The sequence below is a fragment of the Somniosus microcephalus genome, chromosome 33 (genome assembly GCF_052327205.1).
Source record: "Somniosus microcephalus isolate GS21.2 chromosome 33, FLI_Smic_1.0, whole genome shotgun sequence".
Taxonomy (NCBI): Eukaryota; Metazoa; Chordata; class Chondrichthyes; order Squaliformes; family Somniosidae; genus Somniosus; species Somniosus microcephalus.
Window position 1 is genome coordinate 10,774,272 of NC_141019.1, and position 19,558 is coordinate 10,793,829.

The 19,558-nt window shown below is 48.6% G+C and overlaps 1 protein-coding gene across 1 annotated transcript in view; it reads left to right on the forward strand.

Moving 5' to 3' along the window:
- LOC147096964 (SWI/SNF complex subunit SMARCC2-like) overlaps nt 1-19,558 on the forward strand; it is a gene marked incomplete at its 5' end in the record, with an annotated part of 99,595 nt that overhangs the window by 30,260 nt on the left and 49,777 nt on the right. The window contains 2 exons of the mRNA XM_085972520.1: nt 1,489-1,551; nt 13,088-13,346. Of these exons, the coding sequence (XP_085828646.1) occupies nt 1,489-1,551; nt 13,088-13,346 (322 nt within the window). The remainder of the gene's footprint in view (nt 1-1,488; nt 1,552-13,087; nt 13,347-19,558) is intronic.

Below are 19,558 nucleotides of genomic sequence, written 5' to 3' on the forward strand. Positions count from 1 at the left end.
ATAAAAAATCATGGGATTGGGGGTAATATTCTGGCATGGATAGAGGATTGGTTATCTAACAGAAGGCAGAGAGTTGGGATAAATGGTTCATTCTCAGACTGGCAATCAGTAACTAGTGGGGTTCCGCAGCGGTCAGTGCTGGGTCCCCAACTCTTTACAATCTATATTAACGATTTGGAGGAGGGGACTGAGTGTAACATATCAAAGTTTGCAGATGATACTAAGATGGGAGGGAAAGTAGTGAGTGAGGAGGACATAAAAAACCTGCAAGGGGACATAGACAGGCTAAGTAAGTGGGCAGAGATTTGGCAGATGGAATACAATACTGGAAAGTGTGAGGTTATGCACTTTGGCAGGAAAAATCGTAGAGCAAGTTATTATCTTAATGGCAAGAAACTGGAAAGTACTGAAGCACAAAGGGATCTGGGGGTCCTGGCGCACGAAACTCAAAAGGTTAGTATGCAGGTGCAGCAAGTGATTAAGAAGGCCAATGGAATGTTGGCTTTCATTGCTAGGGGGATAGAATATAAAAATAGGGAGGTATTGCTTCAGTTGTACAAGGTATTGGTGAGACCGCACCTGGAATACTGCGTACAGTTTTGGTGTCCATATTTAAGAAAGGACATACTTGCTCTCGAGTCAGTACAAAGAAGGTTCACTCGGTTAATCCCGGGGATGAGGGGATGGACATATGAGGAGAGGTTGAGTAGATTGTGACTCTACTCATTGGAGTTCAGAAGAATGAGAGGCGATCTTATTGAAACATATAAGATTGTGAAGGGGTTGGATCGGGTGGATGCGGGGAAGATGTTCCCGATGATGGGTGAAACTAGAATTAGGGGGCATAGTCTTAGAATAAGGTGCTGCTCTTTCAAAACTGAGATGAGGAGGAACTACTTCACTCAGGGTGGTAGGTCCATGGAATATGCTGCCCCAAAAAGCTGTAGAAGCTACATCATTACATAAATTTAAAACAGAAATAGACAGTTTCCTAGAAGTAAAGGGAATTAAGGGTTACGGGGAGCGGGCAGGAATTTGAACATGAGTCTAGGTTCGGATCGGTCATGGCCCTGTGGGTAGCGGAACGGGCCCAGGGGCCGTGTAGCCTGATCCTGCTCCTATTTCGTGTGTCTAATTCTGTTAGATTCAGGAGATGGTTCTGTGATAGTGGATTGGCGGTTAGGATCAGATCAGCCATGATCTTATTGAATGGCGGAGCAGGCTCGAGGGGCCGATTGGCCTACTCCTGCTCCTATTTCTTATGTTCTTAAAAACAGACCACCTAGTCTGTACTGTTTGTGGGATCTTGCTGTGTACAAAATGGCTGCTACATTTGCCTTCATAACAGCAGTTACTGTACTTCAAAGTAACTCATCATTGTGAATCGCTTTGGGGTGTTTTGGTGTGACAAGATGCTGTATAAATTGAAATGTCATCATTTCCACCAGGAAGGCATCGCTTTGATTTCACTTCTACTTTCTTCTCCAGAGTAAAGCAGCCGCTAGTGCTACACGAGAGTGGACAGAGCAGGAGACACTTTTACTGCTCGAGGTAAGAACATGAGATTCTAATTCAGGGCAGACCATTCAAGCTAACCTAAAAACCAGCAAAAGCTGACACAGCCTGCAAAACACTGGTGCCTGAAGAATGGCATTCTCTGCCCCCTTATTCATGGTCACATCGTTTGACCACCCCCACAGTTAATGGTGACACTGTCCCTCCCACTCTTGCTTGGCTAATATGTAGGAATTGCTAGACTACCATCTAGTTCGCCTTCTACCATCCCGGTAGTCATATGACACAACGATTATGGAGTTGTTGACTAATCAGCAATCAATCTCTATCAATGAGTCTACAACAGGCCCAGACACCAGGTGAGGAAAATCCCCAGTGCTGGAGAGCTTTGGTAACCACAAGTCCAAAATCACCTGTTATTCCTGAGCATGTTACACTCACCACACATCGTGTCTCAAATTACTCATATACTGTATGTCAAATTATGGGATGCTGGGATGGTAATGCTGGCACTCTCCTCCCTACTCCACCCCAAATCATCATTCCCATGCTGGAGTGACTCACCCTTCAGTTTTGCTCCTGTCCCTGTGGAAGTGCCTGGTTTCCACTCAACTCACTTTGGACACCTGTACACAAGTAATACACGGTCAACTCATTTGCATTGTTTTCTGGTGCTCTGAGCCAGGAATGCCAGAGCCACACTGTCTGGTCCCGGGACTGCCCATTGTGTGCTGAGCACTTGCCTTGCATGGATGGCAGGCATCAAGCATGTGCCCTTTTTTTTTCTGCATTGATAATATGGGGACTGGCCGGTTGTCCTCATGAGATTTGCCCGACTGTATTGGAATTGTATATTCCCACTATATCCAACCACTGGATGGTACTGTAGAACCATCAAGAAACAAAATAATCTTAATAACTAAAGAATGAAAAGGTATTGGACAGAGCAGGACTTAACACTTGCAGTACTTGGACAGGGGGTGGGTTTAGTGTTACAGCATTTATTTGTGTTCAATAACCTATAGATGATCCCAGGATTGCAAAAAAACCTTTGACCACTCATTTTTCCCAATTTATCCAAAGGAATACTTTTTGTATTTGAGTGTTGTTTAATGTGTAATTATGGGAGGGGCAGGAGACGGGTAACATAATTGTCATAAGATTTACATATCAATTTGTATTAATATAGTGGGATTGGTTCAGATTTTCAGAATTCCAATAATGAACTGAGAGTCTCAAAGTGGAGAATTTTACTTTGTTAATGATTATTCCTAACTCTCTCTGATAGGTTTTAATTGAATGAGTATTATTATATGAGCGAGTGACCGCTCAGGGAGAGTAGAGCAGCCTTGATCGTATTCGCCAAGTGTTTTCATTTAGATGACACGGATTCTTTTTTGCAATGTTGAATTCGTCTGTCAGTTGTCCTTTAGGTAGTTGAAGGCATCAAAGGGCCACTTTTATGAGGCCGTACCAGCAGCATGGATCAGGAAATTAGGAACATTGCTGCTGACCCCACCATTACTATGTTCCTAACTATTATGCTACTCTGAACTTGGTTAATTAGAGCTAATTCTGCCTGATCAGATGCAGGCACACACTATCTCCGCGCCAAGCTCACTTCCTTACCTTTTCTAAGCAAAAACTCAGTCAGCCCCTTGGTCAGTCGGCTTCTCGCAGCTCTGACATGAAAGTCACACATCGTTCCCCCCAAGGTCATGCCACACATGCCTTCGACTGAAGTTGAACTATCTTTCTGCTCCCTCCCAGCACTTTTTACTTTTCACCGGCCGATCCAGCAACAAACACTGTCCACACTAAGCAGGTTAAAAAGGTCAATATATTAGTTCATGCTGTTTACCTAAAAAAAAAAAAAAATGATGTAAGCCTTATGGCCATGCTTTCCCTGGTGAGGTGATGAGGTGTGCTTGTTCTGCTCTGTAACCTAAGGCTATGTCTAAGTGCTCTCTAACTGTGATGGCAGGTTACTGTTGGGTGTAGGGGTGGTGGTGGCCTTGACCCTCTGATTGCAGGGTCATGAGATTGTGCACTGATAGCTGGAGCCAGGCTGACAACAAAGTGACTTCCAGGTCCTGACCGCTCTGTTAAGTCTGTGTGTTATATTGAGAATTACTACACAGACCACAAGAGTAAAATTTAACAGGTCTTTACTAGTCGAAGGTCAGGGCGGAACTGCCCAATAAATCATTACACAGCACTTATATACTGGTGTGGTCACCACCGGTATTACAGTATACAGCAGCCAAGATAAAGTAGTGCAACCCTTAAAATAGTTCTCTTAAAGGTGGAACGGTTACATACACTACAATCCTTCCTTTTTAGCTGAACAGTATATATTCCTCATTAAACATAACATCATAACATATACACAACTTCATGTAAACACAGTTCACAGATTCAGTCTCTCTGGAGGCTTCCTGACTCGGTCCGGATAACGCCTCGGTGGTGTAGTAGTTTTCGGTAGTGTAGTAGGTTCTTTTGGCAAGGTCGATTCGGCTTGAATGCCAGTGTCGGGTTCATCTGATTCCAGTATTACCGGATCGGAGGTAGATACTATGGGTATCTCTGCTTCATCATTAGGCGTATAGAGTTGTGGAGTAGGTTGGCCCTTTTCGGATGACTCTATGATCTGGTCAACATGGCGCCTTATTATGCTTTCACCAATGTCCACGGTATACATCAGCGGTCCTAGTCGTGTGCAAATAGTTCCAGGCTGCCATTTCTCGGTACGGTAGTCCCGGGCCAAAACTTGTTGACCTATCTGGAAGGTTCTAGTTGGCCTTTCATTCATGCCTTGAAATTGCCGGTTCTCTACGTCCCTCCTGATGTTTGGCTTGATCAAATCCAGCCGGCATCTTAGTCTTCTATTGAAAAACATCATGGCGGGAGTTTGGTTTGTGACCGCATGTGTTGCATTCCTGTACGCCAACAAGAAGTTATCTACCTTATGTTGTAGATTTATGTCTTCATTACCCATGGCCTTTATGGCCTTCTTGAAGGTCTGGACAAACCTTTCAGCTAATCCATTGGTGGCGGGATGGTATGGGGCGGACGTGTAGTGTTTAACCACATTGTTTTTTAAGAACTTCCTGAATTCTTCGGACACAAATTGCGGTCCATTATCAGAACAGATCTGTTCCGGCAGCCCATTCCTGGCAAATATGGTCCTTAATACTGTGATGGTTTTTTCCATGGTGGTGGAGGACATCTTTATTACCTCCGGCCACTTGGAGTGTGCATCCACCGCGATTAAGAACATTGAGTCCATAAATGGACCAGCAAAGTCGATATGTACCCTTTGCCATGGAGATGAGGGCCACTCCCATGGATGTAGAGGGGCTTGTGGTGGGGCGTTTTGGACCTTCTGGCATCCTAGACAGCTCTTGGTCATTTCTTCGATGTCTCCATCGATACCTGGCCACCACACAAACGCTCTGGCTAGGTTCTTCATTTTCACTCCACCCAGATGCCCCTCGTGAAGCTCCTTTAGCACTTTATGCTGAAGTTTGGGTGGAATCACCACTCTGGATCCACACATCAAGGTTCCTCGGCACACTGACAGCTGTTCTCTTCTTTGCGAGAATGCTGGCAACAGTGGCTCGCCATGTGCTGGCCATCCCTTCACCGTTAAATCGTAGACTCGTGAGAGAGTCGGGTCATTTCTCGTTTCCTTTTCAATGGTAGAATTTGTTACTGGTAGACATTCCACTATGGTTGAGTGGAACATCTCCACTGGGTCCACTGTAGGCGCCTCTTCTACCGTTGGCAACGGTAGGCGCGATAAACCGTCAGCATTCCCATGCTGTTTTGATCCTTTGTATTCTATGTCATATTGGTGTGCCCCTAGGAAAAGGGACCACCTCTGTAGCCTTTGCGCTGTCATAATGGAAACGCCCTTTTTAGGGTTGAATATGGATACCAACGGCTGGTGGTCTGTCAGCAGTGTAAACTTCTTGCCCTGCAGGTAATGATTGAACTTCTTTACTCCCCACACAAGGCTGAGAGCCTCCCTATCTATCTGAGCATAGTTGCGCTCAGCGGAGGTCAATGATCTGGATGCAAATGCGACTGGCCTTTCCGAGCCATTTGGCAACTTGTGTGAGAGTACTGCTCCAATACCATAAGGGGAAGCATCACAAGCTAGGCGAATAGGTAGCGTTGGGTTGAAGTGAGCCAACACTTCCTCTGAGGTGATCAATGCCTTGCTTTTGCGAAAGGCCTTCTTACAGTCCTCGCTCCACTTCCATGGTACTTCTTTCTGCAACAGAGCATTCAGCGGGTGCAGCACCGTGGATAGATTTGGCAGAAACTTATGGTAATAGTTAATCAACCCTAGGAACGACCTCAACTGGGATACATTTTCCGGAGCGGGAGCCTTCACAACAGCTTCGATCTTGTCGGGTGAATTGTGCAGCCCCTCCTGGTCAATGACATGACCACAGTACGAGATCCGTTTCTGAAAGAACTCACATTTCTGGCGATTAACTCGAAGGCCATATTCCTTCAACCTGGTGAGCACCAGTTTCAAATTTGCGAGGTGTTCCTCATCGTCCTCTCCTGTAATCAGGATATCGTCCAAGTAACATTGAGTGCTTGGAATTCCCTGTAATACCTGCTCCATGGCCCTCTGCCAAATTGCAGGAGCCGAAGCCACTCCAAAAACCAGTCTATTATATCGATACAAGCCTCTGTGCGTGTTGATTGTGAGATACTGGCGCGACTCTTCCTCAACTTCCATCTGTAAGTACGCTTGCGCCAGGTCTATCTTGGTGAAGTGTTTCCCGCCAGACAATGAAGCAAAGATATCCTCAATCCGCGGAAGCGGATATTGCACCGTGTGAAGCACCGGATTAACTGTGATCTTGAAGTCTCCACAGATGCGGACCTTCCCCGGTTCCCCTGGCTTGTTACTCGATGAACGCTTCATGATGGGAACAATGGGCGTGGCCCACTCACTCCAGTCCACCTTAGACAGTACTCCTGAACGTTCAAGCCCTTCCAGTTCAGCTTCCACAGCAGGTCGTATCGCATAAGGTACCGGTCTGGCTTTGAAAAATTTTGGGTTTGCATGTTCTGCAATCTTGATTTTTGCCTTAATTCCTCTCAGTGTTCCCAGTCCCTGTTGGAACACCTCTTTAGCCTCATCCAATATTCTGGACAATCATTCAGGTTTGACATCTTTCTTTCCGGAATCTACCGTTAGGGAGTGCCAGTCCATATTTATTTTCCTGATCCACTCCCGTCCCAGAAGTGGTGGACCTCCCTCAGGTAGTACATATATGTCCATTCCTTGGTGTTCTTTGCCCTTGTGTATCACCTTGACTTTTATCTTTCCGATGGGGTATACTTTTTGCCCCGTGTATGTCTGCAATACTATCTCCGTATCCCGTAGGGGAATATGTGTGAATAACCTTTTGTAATCTTGCTTATTCATGACCGTCAACGCCGATCCGGTGTCCAATTCCATCTTCACAGGGACTCCTGCTATCTGCAGTGTGACCCAGATAGTTTGTCGGTCAGCTTCCTTACTCACATTGTGAATTCTCAGACTACCCAGTTCCTTGCTGTTGGAGTCTGAATCCGAATTCTGTTCATCCGAACTCTTCTCAGCCACCTTATGTACCTTCTTGCACTTTTCCTGCGGTGACTTTTTGTTGCTGGTCTTCTTTCCTGACCGGCATACTTTGGCTATGTTACCAAGCTTGCCACATTTTCTACATTCCTGGTTTTTAAACCAGCATTGGTTCTGATCGTGTTTTGTCTTCCCACAACGATAACATTTCGTTGTACCCAAAGGCATTTGATCTACGCCGAGTACCGCTGCCTTCAGCTGCATTTCCGCAGTGCCTCTCGCTGCGGCTTCGTGCGATGCTGCAATAGAGACAGCCTTATCAAGTGTAAGATCATTCTCTTCAAGCAGCCGCTTTTGTGTTCCTTCTTTCGACAATCCGCACATGAATTTGTCTCTCAGTGCCTCTGTCAGACTTTCCCCAAACTGACAGTATTTCGCTAGCTTACGCAGTTCAATTAAGTACTCCGCGTTGCTTTCCTCTTTCAGTTGCGTTCTCGCATAAAATTTAAATAGTTCCGCTAACATCAGCGGTGTGGGGTTCAAATGATCCTTCAGGACAGCAACAATATTAGCGATAGTCTGATCTGCCGGTTTAGCTGGTGATAGAAGATGCTTCAATAGCCCGTATGTCTTTGCACCCATTGAGTTTAGTAAGGTTAGTGCTTTATCTTCATTTGATATTTTATTTGACTTACAATATATCTCTATGCGTTCTACATACGTGGCCCAATCTTCAACATCGGGATCGAAATCGTTGATGTTACCACGCTTAGGCATCCTCGCAATCTTCTTGACAAACAAAAAGAAATTTTTCTTTAACTTTTTTTTTCAAAATGGCGGTTTCCCGCGCTTGTCTTCTTCCCCGCCCACGAAAATGGCGGCTTCCCGCGTTTGCCTTTCTCCCCCGCTGGCTGTAATGGCGATTGCCGTATTGCTGCGTTCGCCCTCCCCAGCGGTTCTCGAATTGTGCCTCCCAGCCCCTCTTGCAGTCCGGTCCTTTCCCCCCGGCTGCGGCTGAGTTCTCCGCGGTTTTTTTTTTAATTTTCTCCCGCGCCTTTCGCTGTCCCGGTCGCTGCGCCTCGCGGCCTCGGTAGCTGCCCGGCCTTTTTCACCGGTCGCGGTCGAGCTTGCTCTCGACGCTGTTGCGCCTCCCAGCCCGCTTGCAGCCCGGTCTCTCACACCGGCTGCGTTTGCACTCACCGCGGCTTCCGTGCCTTACGCTGCCCCAGTCTCAGCGCCTCTGGCCCCGACTTCTGTCCGGCTCTTTTCCCCGGCCGTGGTCGAGTTCTCCGCCCTTATATCCTCCGATCTTCCCTCCCCTATTTCACAGCCAACGTGGCCGACTTGCTGCTCGTCGCTGATCGGCTTACCCACCACCGTGATAGAAGGGATGATCACTGCCTGTTGCTGATGGAAGGCTTCGTGTCAGAATTCTTCCTTTGCTCTGCAGACCCGAGTCTTCTCTCAGCAGAATGATGAGGGCGGATGCCTCCTCTCGACGCCCGTTAAACTGCCTTGGATGTATCTCTGCCGCAGGGTAAGATCGTACTCGTCGCCACTGTTAAGTCTGTGTGTTATATTGAGAATTACTACACAGACCACAAGAGTAAACTTTAACAGGTCTTTACTAGTCGAAGGTCAGGGCGGAACTGCCCAATAAATCATTACACAGCACTTATATACTGGTGTGGTCACCACCGGTATTACAGTATACAGCAGCCAAGATAAAGTAGTGCAACCCTTAAAATAGTTGTCTTAAAGGTGGAACGGTTACATACACTACACGCTCTCTCCATATCCTCCCACTATGGGGCTATGGGCCCCGACAACATCCCGGCTATCGTGCTGAAGACTTGTACTCCAGAACTAGCCGCGCCTCTAGCCAAGCTGTTCCAGTACAGCTACAACACTGGCATTTATCCGACAATGTGGAAAACTGCCAGGTGTTGTGTCCCGTCCACAAAAAGCAGGACAAATCCAATCCGGCCAATTACCGCCCCATCAGTCTACTCTCAATCATCAGCAAAGTGATGGAAGGTATCATCGACAGTGCTATCAAGTGGCACTTACTCACCAATAACCTGCTCACTGATGCTCAGTTTGGGTTTCGCTAGGACCACTCGGCTCCTGACCTCATTACAGCCTTGGTCCAAACATGGACAAAGGAGCTGAATTCCAGAGGTGAGGTGAGAGTGACTGCCCTTGACATCAAGGCAGCATTTGACCGAGTGTGGCATCAAGGAGCCCTAGTGAAACTGAAGTCAATGGGAATCGGGGGGGGAAATACTCCACTGGCTGGAGTCATACCTAGCACAAAGGAAGATGGTTGTGGTGATTGAAGGTCAATCATCACAGCCCCAGGGCATTGCTGCAGGAGTTCCTCAGGGCAGTGTCCTAGGCCCAACCATCTTCAGCTGCTACATCAATGACTTTCCCTCCATCATAAGGTCAGAAGTGGGGATGTTCGCTGATGACTGCACAGTGTTCAGCGCCATTCACAACTCCTCAGATAGAAGCAGTCCATACCGTATGCAACAAGACCTGGACGACGTTCAGGCTTGGGCTGATAAGTGGCAGGTAACATTCGCGCCACAGAAGTGCCAGGCAATGATTATCTCCAACAAGCGAGAGTTTAAACACCACCCCTTGACATTCAATGGCATTACCATCACCGAATCCCCCACCAGCAACATCCTGGGGGTCACCATTGACCAGTAACTTAACTGGATCAGCCACATAAATACTGTGGCAACAAGAGCAGATCAGAGGCTAGGTATTCTGCGGCGTGTGTCTCGCCTCCTGACTCCCCAAAGCCTTTCTACCATCTACAAGGCACAAGTAAGGAGTGTGATGGAATACTCTCCACTTGCCTGGATGAGTGCAGCTCCAACAACACTCAAGAAGCTCGACACCATCCAGGACGAAGTAGTCTGCTTGATTGGCACCCCCTCTACTGTAGGGGGTTTCTCTTGCTCTTTCTGGTCTCCTGCCAGGCTTCGTGCAATAATTGCCCTTGAGTGGTTCGACCCACTCCCCCCCTACGGTTCTAGACCTTGGACTTAGGTGCAGAGAACAGTAGTGCAGAGAAAGAACTCAATAGACCAGGTTGAATAGCACGAAATGGATGCTTTTATTTTTAAACAGTTTGAAGCATTACAAAACACATGTCAAAGGCACAGATTAAAGTTACTACAATCATGCACAAATTTATGAACTTGACTCTATGGAAATGGGGAACACACGGCACATCGAAAAAGGGGAAACACATTACGATTTCCCTTGACTCCCTCCCCTATACCTAAACTAAGTTTCGACCTGGGGAACTTGGGATCATGCTCACCACTCTCGAAATCGCGAGAAAGGGGGTTCGCAGCCTTTTTGGCACCGCTTTCCGTCGTCACGTGGATTTGGAAACTTCTGGCGCAGTCGATATTCTCTCCTCCCTCGAGGCGGTGGGGTAGACCCAGCCTCGATGAGCGCTCGTTAAGGTTGAGATCCACCAAGTCAATTTGGGTTCATGGAGCAGACCCAGATGCAGGCTATGCACTTGGGAGAATCTTGTGGCATCGATCGCCGGTTCTCCAGAGGGTTTCTTCTCCGTCGGCCTGGGTCGTCGATGATCTCCCGACCCCAGTACCCGGGCCACCCTCATCGTCTTCTCGTCGTGGCCGAGCCTTGTTTGGCTGAACACCGACCACGTTGTCCTTTTACCGAAACCGTCCGTCTTTAAAAAAAAAAACGAAAACGTTTTCATCGATCTGCCGAAGTGGAAGAGGCGCCGATCCGGGCACCGTCCGCCCTTCGTTCGTTCCTCGTAGAAGAAAGTTCTTGAAGAAATGGAAGCCTGAAGTCGCCCAACAAGAAGCCGTGGCAGCGAAGAAGAAGTTGTTCAAGTAACCCGGAGTCCGAAGTTTTTTTAGATGGACTTTCAATCCATAGTTATACTCTTTTGGGACAGTCTTATCTCCCGCCAAATCATAGTCCTGTCTTTGTATTAATTTTGGCGGGCAGAAATCTCTGCAGGGGCGCTTTGTCTTGTAACGGAGCCGGTGATAACTTAAACTGGCCTTCCTGGCCGATAATGTCTTTCAATGTCTTTTGCATTGTCACCGTGGCTCGGTTCGCATATTGATCGGTCCGGACATTTTCCTTGATGGCTGCTAAACGGTTTTTCCTTTGTACGATAAATGGGTATAAGTGTTTTTACATTGTCCGCCCATATCTTGATGGGCCCCATCCTGTACTTATAATCCATTGAATATGTATGCTGTTGCTCTGAGTTTCGGTTCCCAGAGACTGGCTTTCGTGGGCTCACTGTCTTCAATCCACAAGCCTGTCTGGCTTGCAGTAACAGAAATAAAATGGTTCATAAACTGATCACGGGGCCTGGCGGCCATTTTGTATGCCCTTTTATCAAAGGTTTTTCTGTGCAAGCTTACTTTGGTCAATAAACAGTCTTATTTTATCCAGTTTTCTTGCGTGATTTTTGCTGAAAATTGCGAATCTTACACTACCACCTTAAACATCCACTCCCTCCACCACCGGTGTACTGTGGCTGCAGTGTGTACCATCTACAAGATGCACTGCAGCAACTCGCCAAGGCTTCTTCGGCAGCACCTCCCAAACCCGCGACCTCTTCCACCTAGAAGGACAAGGGCAGCAGGCGCATGGGAACACCACCACCTCCAAGTTCCCCTCCAAGTCACACACCATCTTGACTTCGAAGTATATCACCAATCCTTCATCATCGCTGGGTCAAAATCCTGGAACTCCCTCCCTAACAGCACTGTGGGAGTACCTTCACCACACGGACTGCAGCGGTTCAAGAAGGCAGCTAACCACCACCTTCTCAAGGGCAATTAGGGATGGACAATAAATGCTGGCCTTGCCAGCGACGCCCACATCCCATTAAAAAAAACGAATAAAAAAAAACTCCAGCCAGGCTCTCAAAGGATTTATATAATTACAGACAGGGTGAGAGGATGCTGCCTCACCAGTCCCTTCTCCAGTCCTGTTCCCAATGGGTACAGCAGCTGGATGACCATTGATCTGCTCAGTAGAGTGTCTCTGGTGTAGGTTAAGCTTGCTGTCCCTGCTGTTTCCAACTGATCCCCAATCAGTGGTCTCGAGATCTCAATAACAGTAGTCACGGTGATTGAGAGAAAGCTGGTCTGCCCTTGCTTCCTTTGTGCATTGGGATTCGCCTGCAGACGGTAGTAAAGATGTCACTCCCTTCCTGATACTGTGTATATCTGAAAATCACTCATGCAGCACTACAGTGATGTCGAAAGTATACTGTGGCACATTCTCCACCAACTACTCATGGCAGACTCAAAGGATATGGAAAGCGTGTGCTTCTGCATTCGCATCCATCTAAAGGCTATACTGTCCAGTCGGCAGATATATGTCATGGCACATCCTCCGACTCTGATCTTTCCTCCTCCTCTCCTGTCACCTCTATTTGTGAATCACTGATGCAGCTTCCTCAGACTTGCTACCTTCATTCTCCTGGATCTGTGCTGGTGTTAGGGGCTGGTGGCGTGCTGGACACAGCCTTCTAGGATCAGGGCCATGGTTTGGTCTGACTGGAACACAAACCCCCCGAAGGAGGGAATCTCACATAGCTTGGTTTTGACTCTCCTCTGCACTCTCTAAACATTCAAATTTCTATCTGTTGGCGCCAAGCTCCCAAATTTGTGTTTCCAGGCATGTGTTGAACTGTCTACTGACAGGACAATTTGGGTTCCATTCAGACGGATCCAAGCAATGTAAACATGGTTATATCTGGCTGGAACCTGAACTGTAGCATCCAGTCCCAGACAGGTAGCTGCAATGTAAATGGACTTTGTGATGTAATCCAGCATTTATCCATCTATATGGACGAGATGTCTGAGATATGAAAGGATAGTGTTCTAATACATTGGCCTTTGGAGCACCCTGCTGGGGACTGATTCATTTCTGCTTCCTTTTTTTCCACAGGCACTGGAGATGTACAAGGATGATTGGAATAAAGTCTCAGAACATGTAGGCAGTCGCACACAGGATGAATGTATCTTGCATTTCTTACGTTTACCGATAGAAGATCCATACCTTGAAGATTCAGAAGCCTCACTGGGCCCGTTGGCTTATCAGCCAATTCCATTCAGCCAGTCTGGTAACCCTGTCATGAGCACTGTGGCATTCCTGGCATCGGTTGTTGACCCACGTGTGGCATCAGCAGCTGCAAAATCTGCATTAGGTAAGATGATTTAAACTCCAATTTTAAGTTTGTATTATAATATGGCCATACTGATCATAATATACACAGGAGAGTTGTATGCATTATAAATAGTGCTGTACTGATCAGAATCTATACAGGAGAGTTATATGTATTATAAATTGAGATGATTGGCCTCCAACAACCACAAACATCTTCCTTTGTGCTAGGTATTACTCCAGCCAGTGGAGGGTTTTCTCCCTAATTCCCATGATGGGAATCGGGGGAAATCTCTCCACTGGCTGAAGTCATACCTAGCACAAAGGAAGATGTTTGTGGTTGTTGGAGGCCAATCACCTCAGCCCCAGGACATCGCTGCAGGAGTTCCTCAGGGCAGTGTCCTATGCCCAACCATCTTCAGCTACTTCATCAATGACTTTCCCTCGTCATAAGGTCAGAAGTGGAGATGTTTGCTGATGATTGCACAGTGTTCAGTTCCATTCGCAATTCCTCAGATAATGAAGCAGTCCGTGCCCACATGCAGCAAGACGTGGACAACATCCAACCTTGGGCTGATAAGTAACATTCACACCACAGAAGTGCCAGGCAATGACCATCTCCAACAAGAGAGTCTAACTACCTCCCCTTGACATCAGTGGTATTACTGTCGCCGAATCACCCACCATCAACATCCTGGGGTCACCATTGACCAGAAACTTAACTGGACCAGCCACATAAATACTGTGGCAACAAGAGCAGATCAGAGGCTGGGTATTCTGCAGCGAGTGTCTCACCTCCTGACTCCCAAAAGTCTTTCCACCACCTACACGCCACAAGTAAGGAGTGTGATGGAATACTCTCCACTTGCCTGGATGAGTGCAGCTCCAACAACACTCAAGAAGCTCAACACCATCCAGGACAAAGTAGCCCACTTCATTGGCACCCCATCCACCACCTTAAACATCCACTCCCTCCACCACCGGCGTACCGTGGCTGCAGTGTGTACCATCTACAAGATGCACTGCAGCAACTCGCCAAGGCTTCTTCGACTGCACCTCCCAAACCTGCGACCTCTACCCCCAAGACGGTCAAGGGCCGCAGGCGCATGGGAACACCACCACCTCCAAGTTCCCCAAAGTCACACACCACCCTGACTTGGAAATATATCGCCGACCCTTCATCATTGCTGGGTCAAAATCCTGGAACTCCCTACCTAACAGCACTGTGGGAGTACGTTCTCCACACGGACTGCAGTGGTTCAAAAAGGAGACTCACCACCACCTTCTCAAGGGCAACTAGGGATGGGCAATAAATGCTGGCCTGGCCGGTGAGACCCACACCCCATGAATGAATAAATTTAAAAAAATAATGGTAGCCCTCATTTGCTTTACCTGACTTGATGTTACCTGTAAGAAGTCACACAACACCAGGTTCTAGTCCAACAGCTTTTTCATACAGACCCCAGCATCTGCAATATTTGACCCCTTGTGACCCCACCTCATTGTTCTTTGATGTAATGTTTCCCTGACTGACCTGTTTGGACACCATTCACACCTTTGACTGCTGTGATTATCTCTCTGCCGAGGTGTGATAAATTGCAGTTGGAAAGGGTACCTGTAAACATCTGACATGATTCTCTGACTATATAAGCTGTGTCTTTATGCATTTCTCCACTTCACCTGAAGAAGGAGCAGCGCTCCGAAAGCTTGTGATTTCAAATAAAGCTGTTGGACTATAACCTGGTGTTGTGTGACTTCTTACATTTGTCCACCCCAGTCCAACTCCGGCATCTCCACACCATTGATGTTACCTGACTTGATGTTACCTGCAAGGCTGGGTCTGTAAAGGGAGCAGGCTCTCGTCGCCTCCTCCTTGCGCCCTTTCGGCTTCCTCCCCAATCTTTAATGCACCGGCCAAAAACAATTTTAGAAGACGACACTTTCAAAACAAAAAAGTGAATGCGTGCCCTTTAAAGAGATGCAGCCGCCCAATCCTGGTGCTACATTGGATAGCCCAGTGCCAGTGACTCCTTGCTCCAAGCAAACAGATCAATCCATGCAGGGGGAGCTGCATATAATTATTAAAATGGGATGGGGATCATCGGAAATACCTTCCCCCCCCCCCCCCCCCCCCCACAACCTTCAAGCTTCATGACATGCCCATGATGCAGAATTAGACATCGAGAAGATGTTTCCAGTTGTGGGCGAGAACAGAACTGGGTGCCATAAATATAAGATAGTCACTCATAAATCCAGTGGGGAATTCAGGAGAAACTTCTTTACTCAGAGTGGTGAGAATGTGAAACTCTCTACCAGGAGTGATTGAAGCAATTAGCATAGATGCATTTAAGGGGAAGCTGGATAAGCACATGAGGGAGAAAGGAATACAAGGATATTCTGATCGGGTGAGATAAGGAAGGGTGGGAGGAGGCTCGTGTGAAGCATCAACACCGGCATAGATCAGTTGTGCCAAATGGCCTGTTTCTGTGCTGTAAGTTATATGTAATTCACTGGCCATAATAATAATAATATATACAGGGGAGTTATATGTATTATAATAAAGAGTGCTGTACTGATCAGAATCGATACAGGAGCGTTATATGTATTGTATATGTCAGTCGATCTCCCATGGTGTTGCTTACGATGAGTAAGAGAATTCTCTGTTTTATAACAATCGGAGTGTTTATGCCATTGTAGGAGATAACCTCAGGTCATTGATTCACAGTGGCTGAATAGGTCAAACTTTGTTTTTATTAAATGGTAAAATGCATTTTTTTCCTGCTACTTCGGTGATTGAATTTTATAACTCTGTCCATTATTCTGTGACAACCATAAATGAGTGGCGGTTATTGACCAATATCCACTGACTCCCACAGCTACCTGGACTACACTTCCTCCCACCCTGCCTCCTGTAAGGACTCTATTCCATTCTCCCAGTTTCTCCGTCTCCGCCGTATCTGCTCCGACGATGCCACCTTCCACACCAGTGCTTCCGACATGTCTTCCCTTTTCCTCAACCGAGGATTCCCCTCTACAGTGTTTGACACGGCCCTCGACCGTGTCCGTTCTATCTCCCGCACTTCTGCCCTCACCCCTGCCCCTCCCTCCCGGAACCACGATAGGGTTCCCCTTGTCCTCACCTTTCACCCCACCAGCCTCCACATTCAACGGATCATCCTCCGCCATTTCCGCTACCTCCAAAGTGATCCCACCACCAAACACATCTTCCCCTCACCTCCCCTTTCAGCATTCCGTAGGGACCGCTCCCTCCGAGACACCCTTGTCCACTCCTCTATCACCCCCAACAGCCCTTCGCCTGGCACCTTCCCGTGCAAGCGCAGGAGATGTAACACCTGCCCCTATACCTCCCCAATTCCCACTGTCCAGGGCCCCAAACACCCCTTCCAGGTGAAACAGCGATTTACTTGTACTTCTTGCAATCTAGTATACTGTATTCACTGCTCATGATGCGGTCTCCTCTACATTGGGGAGACCAAACGCAGATTGGGTGACCGCTTTGCGGAACACCTCCGTTCAGTCCGTAAGGGTGACCCCGAGCTTCCGGTCGCCTGTCATTTTAATTCACCGCTCCATTCCCACTCGGACCTCACCGTCCTTGGCCTCTTGCATTGTTCCACGGAAGCTCAACGTAAACTCGAGGAACAGCGCCTCATCTTCCGATTAGGCACTTTGCAGCCTTCCGGACTCAATATCGAGTTCAACAATTTCAGATCATAACCTCGGCCCCTATTACATTTTTACTTATATTATTTTTCCACCCCTTTGTTTTGGGTTTTCCCTTCCCCCCTCTTTCCTTTTTTTTCTCTCTCCCACATGGCAGCTGTCTCTCTTTCTGCCAGTACACTTCACACCTAATCTGAGCCGTCTTTTGTCTCCACTGTCTATTACCATCTCGTCTGGTTTTGAATACCTCTTAATGTCTCTTTTACTTCTTTTGTTCTATCGCAGCCCTGCCTTCGATCTATTTCATTTCCTTTCCAGTTTTGAAAAAGGGTTTCGACCCGAAACGTCGATTCTAATTTCTCTCCACGGATGTTGCCTGGCCTGCTGAGTTTTTCCAGCATTTTCTGTTGTTATTTCGGATTTCCAGCATCTGCAGTATTTTGCTATCATAAATGAGTGGCCTTTAGATTCCTTTACTTTTTATTCCTGAACTCTGTTAAAGCTGAGACCACACTAATGGACCTGGAGCTAGATGTCTACTATTTAGCAACTCTGAGGAGGGGGAATGGGGTTTAGCTGCACTTGGGGGCTATTCATGGTATTGGTAGCACTGGGGCAGGGTCGTGGGATTTGGTATCACTGGGGCAGAGTCCCTGGGTTTGGTATCACTGGGGCAGGGTCCCTGGGTTTGGTATCACTGGGGCAGGGTCCCTGGGTTTGGTATCACTGGGGCAGGGTCCCTGGGTTTGGTATCACTGGGGCAGGGTCCCTGGGTTTGGTATCACTGGGGCAGGGTCCCTGGGTTTGGTATTACTGGGGCAGGGTCCCTGGGTTTGGTATTACTGGGGCAGAGTCCCTGGGTTTGGTATCACTGGGGCAGGGTCCCTGGGTTTGGTATCACTGGGGCAGGGTCCCTGGGTTTGTTATCACTGGGGCAGGGTCCCTGGGTTTGTTATCACTGGGGCAGAGTCCCTGGGTTTGGTATCACTGGGCAGGGTCCCTGGCTTTGGTATCACTGGGGCAGGGTCCCTGGGTTTGGTATTACTGGGGCAGAGTCCCTGGGTTTGGTATCACTGGGGCAGGGTCCCTGGGTTTGGTATCACTGGGGCAGGGTCCCTGGGTTTGTTATCACTGGGGCAGGGTCCCTGGGTTTGTTATCACTGGGGCAGAGTCCCTGGGTTTGGTATCACTGGGCAGGGTCCCTGGGTTTGGTATCACTGGGGCAGGGTCCCTGGGTTTGGTATCACTGGGGCAGGGTCCCTGGGTTTGGTATCACTGGGGCAGGGTCCCTGGGTTTGTTATCACTGGGGCAGGGTCCCTGGGTTTGGTATCACTGGGGCAGGGTCCCTGGGTTTGGTATCACTGGGGCAGGGTCGTGGGATTTGGTATCACTGGGGCAGAGTCCCTGGGTTTGGTATCACTGGGGCAGGGTCCCTGGCTTTGGTATCACTGGGGCAGGGTCCCTGGGTTTGTTATCACTGGGGCAGGGTCCCTGGGTTTGTTATCACTGGGGCAGAGTCCCTGGGTTTGGTATCACTGGGCAGGGTCCCTGGGTTTGGTATCACTGGGGCAGGGTCCCTGGGTTTGGTATCACTGGGGCAGGGTCCCTGGGTTTGGTATCACTGGGGCAGGGTCCCTGGGTTTGTTATCACTGGGGCAGGGTCCCTGGGTTTGGTATCACTGGGGCAGGGTCCCTGGGTTTGGTATCACTGGGGCAGGGTCCCTGGGTTTGTTATCACTGGGGCAGGGTCCCTGGGTTTGGTATCACTGGGGCAGAGTCCCTGGGTTTGGTATCACTGGGGCAGGGTCCCTGGGTTTGGTATCACTGGGGCAGAGTCCCTGGGTTTGTTATCACTGGGGCAGAGTCCCTGGGTTTGGTATCACTGGGGCAGGGTCCCTGGGTTTGGTATCACTGGGGCAGGGTCCCTGGGTTTGGTATCACTGGGGCAGGGTCCCTGGGTTTGGTATCACTGGGGCAGGGTCCCTGGGTTTGTTATCACTGGGGCAGAGTCCCTGGGTTTGGTATCACTGGGGCAGAGTCCCTGGGTTTGTTATCACTGGGGCAGGGTCCCTGGGTTTGGTATCACTGGGGCAGGGTCCCTGGGTTTGGTATCACTGGGGCAGGGTCCCTGGGTTTGGTATCACTGGGGCAGAGTCCCTGGGTTTGGTATCACTGGGGCAGGGTCCCTGGGTTTGGTATCACTGGGGCAGGGTCCCTGGGTTTGTTATCACTGGGGCAGAGTCCCTGGGTTTGGTATCACTGGGGCAGGGTCCCTGGGTTTGGTATCACTGGGGCAGGGTCCCTGGGTTTGGTATCACTGGGGCAGGGTCCCTGGGTTTGGTATCACTGGGGCAGGGTCCCTGGGTTTGGTATCACTGGGGCAGAGTCCCTGGGTTTGGTATTACTGGGGCAGTGTCCCTGGGTTTGTTATCACTGGGGCAGGGTCCCTGGGTTTGGTATCACTGGGGCAGAGTCCCTGGGTTTGGTATTACTGGGGCAGGGTCCCTGGGTTTGTTATCACTGGGGCAGGGTCCCTGGGTTTGTTATCACTGGGGCAGGGTCCCTGGGTT